Genomic DNA, 6888 nt, shown 5'->3' on the forward strand with positions numbered 1-6888 from the left:
TAAACAAATTTATCACCTTGTACAACACAGTCCTGTTTCTTACCAACACAGTTCTCACTGATGACCAGGGGCCCGTTCTTCGTACGTCGCTAACTCAGTTAGCTGGATTTGATTGTTGATGATTTGGCATGATCTTGGATAGTTTGGTTTTTTGAAGCTCATCCTGGAGTTGCTGTCATAGCAACAGGTCTGTAAGCTTAAACCTGCTCAGGAGTAGGCTTATTTCATGTACACAGGATTAGATGGCATCTTTTTAAGCAGAATTGATACTTAAAATCTGTCCGTTACCAACGCTACTTGAGTACCCTACTAATCCAGGGACAATAATTTAAAATAATATCGTGAATATAAATAATTGGGAATCATGTAAAAAAAAATAAAAATAAAATCTGCACATTTCATTTATCTATTATAACAGTGTTTCCCAACCCTGGTCCTGGAGGCACCCCAACACTGCAAGTTTTGCATGTCTCCTTAATCAAACACACCTGATTCAGGTCATCAGCTCATTAGTAGAGAATTCAAGAATTTATTGACATAGTCAACACTGTTTTTCTATGATCTCCTTCCAGCTTAGAGGCTCATAAGTTCAACAGAACTACACCCCAACCTATATTTTCCCTTTTTTCTCTCAAAGACTTTCCTAGGTCTTAGAAAATATAGTTAAACTAATACAGTTGTGCTACTACTTCCTCAATAAGTGTCAAATACAGATTTATATCCAGTACATTTTAATAATACAAACTAATAATTTTCCAAACCTCTTTAACCTTACCTAAAGGAACCTAGAAACTACCTTGTATCAAATTGAGTGGTTGGCATAAACAACATCAGCTTATCACTTACGTGTTTTACTAGATCTAGTTGGCAAAACCCTGCATTATAAATACATAATAATGTGAATATTCTCTTGGTATGCATGTTTTCCTCAAATATCGCTGTTGCCAATGCATTAATACAGATACTAATGCTGGACAGTGTGAGGCTGAGAGTGCAAGTCAGATTCTAGTCTACCAAATACACAAATGGACATGAAATATTGATTTGAGCTGAAATGATTTTATTATGTGAGAGTAAAGACACCGCAGAGCATCCAGGATCACTAAATTCAATCAGTCAAGTTGATTAGGTTCAGTACTCTTTGTACTTAACATTAAATTACACAGTTTATAGGTTGTAGACTTAACGTAATTTGAAGCAGCTAAAAATTTTGACGACTACAAAAAAAATTATTTCAACTTGAGCCTCGTTTTTTCTTAGAAATGCAAAATCATTTTATAAAAGCATTTACATTTTTTCTTCTGTTAAAACTTGCATGTCATTACTAGCTGTAAGGTTCTTCTCATAATTTTTACGGGAATTGTATGGCTTTATGTTATAATGACAGTGAGGTTGTAAAATTGTATATAACTTCACACAGAAAAGCTTAGTAAGCTATTTTTTTCACACTAAAACTGTTAACACATGCATAATATTGTTTGTCTTGTGACTATACTTTTGAAACTGAATATTTTAATGTTTACAGATCTGCCCCATTCACTTCCACTGTAACTCCCTCACTGTAACACAGATTTAGTTTTTTTTAAGAAATGGGAATATATTTATATGCCTACATATATATAATAAAATATATCTTAAGATAAACAAAATTTTTCCTATACCATATTCATGTAGCATGGTAAACGAAGCAGGTAAAAGCCATGTTTTATCATGGTATATTTACCAAGACGAGATTTACAACGAGGAACAAGTAAATACGTTTTTTTTTCTATGCTCTGGATATCATATAATGTCGATGTATTGCCTAGAAGCCAGCGTTTTATAATATGCAAAGTGCATGCCAATGTTTAGTGCCCGCACGCTGTCTCGGTCCATCGTTCCAGTTCATATTTCCCTTGTGCTCTATCTGATTCTCTGGCAGGTCTTGTTTACTGGCGCAAAGACAGGAAAGGGGATCCTTGGAGAGAGAGGATATGCCAGTGCACTACGTGGGGACAAAAGAAATAAAAAAATCTTGCATTTTTATTCTCCTCGAGAGAGTTAAAGACGAGTAAGTGAGCTTTGCGGAATCAGCTTCACTTCGTTGTATTGGTCTGTGAAGCAAGGCAACTGCTCTCCAGCAAAGCGACATAGAAAGACTGCATGTGGAGCATTTGGGCTAGAAGTCTAGCGGAAATCTCAGCGGTCGCAGTGTTTTCAGCAAACGCCCCCAGAACCGATCCGATTTACTGATAACGAAACTGTCAGATTACAGGCTCGCCGTGAGGAGTAGTACGGAGAAACTACCGCGCGTAAGACCCGTCGTAAACGCGCTACGGCGAAAGCCCGCTGTCAGCAGGAACCTGGAAAAAGTACAAACAGAAATCTGCCCGTTACGAACCCTGGGAAACTTGAACGTTTCACGGGAGCACTATCTGTAACTTATAAGTCTGTAAACAGTTTATTACAACTATAAGATCTTTCCATCTGAAAAATAAAACGAAACGGCAACAAAAAAGGCTCTCGTTCAGACCCTCTTTGATTGCTTCGGCCTGCGTTGTGTGCGCAGAGCCATTCCTCCTCGTGCTTGTCCAGTTTTTCTTTTTTTTCACCAAGCTTGTAGCAATCTACGCAAGTGCTGGACAAATATATGCAATCGATCGTAAATAATTCGGCCGATCATTGTAAATGATGCAGTCCGCATGCTTTATACGTGTGGATTGTTTTACAGGGAATGAAAGTCGCAGCACGCGCTGTCATTAGTTTAGCGCTCGAGCGTGTTTTCATATCAGCATCAGTCAGTGCGCGCGACAGCAGATCTGCAGCAGTAGCGCGAGCGGATTGAACACGTTGAAATTTCCTCTCCGCCCATTTTTTTCTGAGGGGGGTGACAGAGGGCTTTTTTCTTTTCTTTTTAATTTTATCTTCCAAAACAGCACTGGACTATTAAAACAGATCGTTAACAACACCAAGACGTATACGGAGGGGATTTTTGGACAGATTTTCGGTTTCCCCGGGGGCAAAATGTGGCTGTGGACTTTGATTGTTTTGGTTGCGTCTGCCTACACTGTTTGCAACTGTCAACAAACACATGGAGAAAGTAAGTGTAACTTAATGGCTTTGTTTTGTCTTTCACATAGATACGGATTTAATACTATAGGAGTCTTGTCTGTTTAAATGTAAATCTACAAACGTTACCGACCGCTCTTAAAGGGAAAAGGGGATCGTAGTGCTTGACTACTGTGACACATTTGGTAAAGCAGAGCCAGACAGAAGGACATTGCAAGGCAAGGGGCGAATAAATCAAATATCGGGGCGTTTTGATTTAGATTAATCGTTTCAAACTGGCTTTAAAGGTACGATCGATTATGTGGAGTGTGCGCCTTGACCCTAAAGCCAGCTTATCGATCGTTTGAGGACGGTATTGATCTATTTGTAGCTCGAACCGCTAACGTTAGTAAGGCTCAGGAATGGTTTTCAAGTTCAGCCAGGCCCCTGTTTTATGAAGCCATTTGCAGCGTTGACAGAGTTTCAAGAGGATTTTAAATCCTAATCAGATCGGTCGAGACCTTTAGGGCTGTGTTTTTATTTATTGTTCAAAGAAGTCATGAAACATGACTGGAGGTCTGCGATCCGATCTTTATGAGTTTGGAAAGTGCGTTACTTTGGCAGCAAACTAGTACTAGAGCTCACAGATGTCCTTTTAAAATGTAGCTTTCAGCACAATAAAACTATTGTAGATTGATATCACCGGGCCACAAAGTTTATTAGCAATGTACTCAGAAACTTTCGGTAAACACTGGAGCAGTCAATGCGGAACATCTGATCAATAATTCTTTATTTATCAGTCACTTATTTTATGTCAACTCAAGGCGGTGCACTTTAAAGACTGGTTGTATGAATAGAAAATGTTGAATTTGAATGCTAAATATTGGATTACTGTAGTTTATCTGTATGCCTGATTATTACTATTTATTCAGAGTGTATTCTTAATGTATAGTGGCTTATTTAAATGCTTAATATACATGTATTACTTTCGTAGTAATACTTTATATAAAACACCCAGCATAGGAAGAATTCGTAAACGCATGCCATATACGTGCTGGTAATTGGTTTTAATGAGGCAGTAGTCATTTAAATTGTTCTGTAATTATGTACCACTTGTTGTTTTTTTAGTGCTTTTGGAAGACTTCCTGCAACAGCTAAATAAATATAAGCATGCTTTTGACACACTTGGCTGTGTTCAGCTCCAAACAAAACATTGGCTTGTCTTCAGTTCACCCAACAAATGAGTTTTAACATATTTTTTGGAAAGTTAAAAAATACAGTAGTATTTTTGGCATTAAGGTGTTTTTTGGGGGGGGCGGGCATTCAAATGAAATGCTCCAAGTTGCAACGCTATCATAAGGAGAATTTCAGATAATTTCGAGTATTATTTGTTGATTTGTGAGCTGTGTTAAACCCCAAGCACCTTTTTCTTATCTTGTTGCTTTGCAGATTTCTAAATATAGCGTTGGTTTGGATGAAATTTATGCGTTCAAAGTTCTGCCAGTTTCCATTTTGGGACTCTCTTTCATGTGTCTGACGGTTAAGCTACTGTATGTCAGAACAGTATGTTTAAAAGCTCTGCTAGGTTTTAGGTTAAGACCTGCATATGTTTGAAAAACTAATAACAAGCACTGCATGGGAAGTTACAAATGAACAGACTGTAGGCCCTCTCTGTCTGTAATAATCTGATGTGGTTTTAATCAGCCTTTTAATTCTTATTACACTGCTTCTTTCAGAAAATATACTTTTTGTATGGAATTTAATTCTTGTTTGTTATTTAAAATGATGCTTGGCAAAATTTTCTTTATCGGCAATAAAATCTGTAAGATGTGCTTGGCTTGTACAAAAAGATTATATTGGGAGTGTGTTGCATCTTTGTGTCTTGTCACAGCATAATTTTCAGCAGTGGATAAGTTAAGTTAACACCTGGGGGGTGTATGTATGCCACCTTTTTATTAAAACTGAAAATAAAAGATTGAGTAATATCGTGAAACCAGTTTCTGCAAGATTTTAAGAGCAGATTGAACATAAACAAGTTGTGTAATTGCTAAGTGTGCCTCCTTCTTGATCCTCTCAGGCTTGTAGTGAACCACTGTAGTGAAGAGTGGAACTATTTTAGGGCCTCAGTTCAGCCTCGTCAGGACTGGAAATCTGCTCAAAGCCTGGCTCATCTTGGAACATTTATTAATGCAAAGTTCAGCATGTGTCTTAAAGTGGGGTTGAAAAGTCTGATACCGCTATACTGTACTTTTTTATTTATTTAATCACATTTTTTCCATTACGAATTATAATACCAGTGTAACAATTTGAGTGAAAAATTATTGAAAAAATCAACAAGAATGTTTTAGTGTTTGGTTTGTCGCCCTTTTGCTGCAATGACAGCAGCAAACAAACTGAATTCCCTAAGTAAAACCTGATGATCATGTTTTCAAGCTTGATCTGAGAATGATCCAAAGAGCATCTTGTTCTTAAATGGGAACATCTGACCTTTTTTTTTTTTTAAAAAGGAGTTTACTTGCTCAATATCACACATTTCCTTGTTTGATTATTGACGTAGAAATAATGCAAAATCTTTAAAAGTTTCTTTTATTCAGATTATGTAAAAATGTTTCTACTTATAAAAGTTTTCAATATCAAAATACTTCATTTATTTAATTAACCTTGTTTATTTCCAAAATTATATTTTGAATCCCAGATTTGCAATATGGTCTCAGATTTTGAATCCCTCTGACTGTATGTTATTGATAATAAACCATCCTTATTGGTTTACACATTTAGCTTTTTCATGTTTAATTGCTTTCATGTACTTGCAGTGCTAAATTAAAAATGTAGTGTATAAATTGGCTCATAATTGACAAATGCCGTCTGTAAGTCTAGTTTTACTATCTGTCTTCCTTCTAGTCAGTCATTTAGTCTGTAAGTTTTTATTTGGTCAAACTAATGATACAGCTGTCACTCTTAACATTCTTCTGTCAGTCGTGTGTCTTTACAGACACGGACAGCACATGACAACATAATTTATACCTCTGCAGACAAGAATCTGAAACCGTTCGACTGAAGCACCTGCTTGGTTACATTGCTAATATCCGAAAACTGGTCATATATAATTTCACAATTATACGTTCAACATTGTCAAGTCCTGGCTGACATGGCTTGACCATTGAAGCTGTGAGAAATCATTTCAAATGTATTTGCCACAACCTGGCCTGTAGCCACGTCACTCCCATGATCTTGCGGCTCATTGCACTTTCTGATTGTACACATTGTTAGTTTCTATTATGATCCCCCTTGTGATCATCTCATTCAAACCAACAATTATAAGCTTCCCCTCAAGAGTTTTGAAGTTCGTCATAGCTGTTCAGGTGGTTTTATTGTCTCACAAGGAGGTTACTAAGTGATTCACATACAGCTATATCATTGTGAGTGGTTTATAGGATATTTGTTAACAATAAATCTGATTGTGTCACATTCATTTAATCTTCTGTATGTTTATTAATTGTTTGCATTCAGTGCTAATATTCATTATTACTTTGAATTGATTAAAGCTGCAGTCCGTAACTTTTTTTTTTTTGGTTAAAAATGATCCGAAATCAATATTTTAGCAAGTACATAACCAGCCAGTGTTCAAAACTATCGCCTTACTTTAGCCCGATTCACAAATCCTGCAGGTGGCGGATCGTTTATAGCCTTTTCTCACAGCAGCCAGAATAATTAAATGTATAATTTTGATGGCAGATTGTAATCGATTATGTGGATTAAGGATAAAATAATTATGTGTTTATGAACCACATGTGAATGAAATTAAATTATATTCCAGTTATAAATGTGCTTCTGATTACAGATAGCCTGGGATTACAAAGA

At 36.6% G+C, this 6888-nt stretch overlaps 1 protein-coding gene across 1 annotated transcript in view; it reads left to right on the plus strand.

Annotated features, from left to right (window-relative positions):
- Positions 1–1936: 1936 nt before the first annotated feature.
- Positions 1937–6888, plus strand: part of LOC107659408 (insulin receptor-like) — a 10987-nt gene continuing 6035 nt past the window's right edge. The window contains exon 1 of the mRNA XM_016448343.1: positions 1937–3079. Coding sequence (XP_016303829.1) covers positions 3004–3079 — 76 coding nt within the window. The 5' untranslated portion in view covers positions 1937–3003. The remainder of the gene's footprint in view (positions 3080–6888) is intronic.

The sequence above is a fragment of the Sinocyclocheilus anshuiensis genome, unplaced genomic scaffold, assembly GCF_001515605.1.
Source record: "Sinocyclocheilus anshuiensis isolate Anshui unplaced genomic scaffold, SAMN03320099.WGS_v1.1 scaffold940, whole genome shotgun sequence".
Lineage (NCBI taxonomy): Eukaryota > Metazoa > Chordata > Actinopteri > Cypriniformes > Cyprinidae > Sinocyclocheilus > Sinocyclocheilus anshuiensis.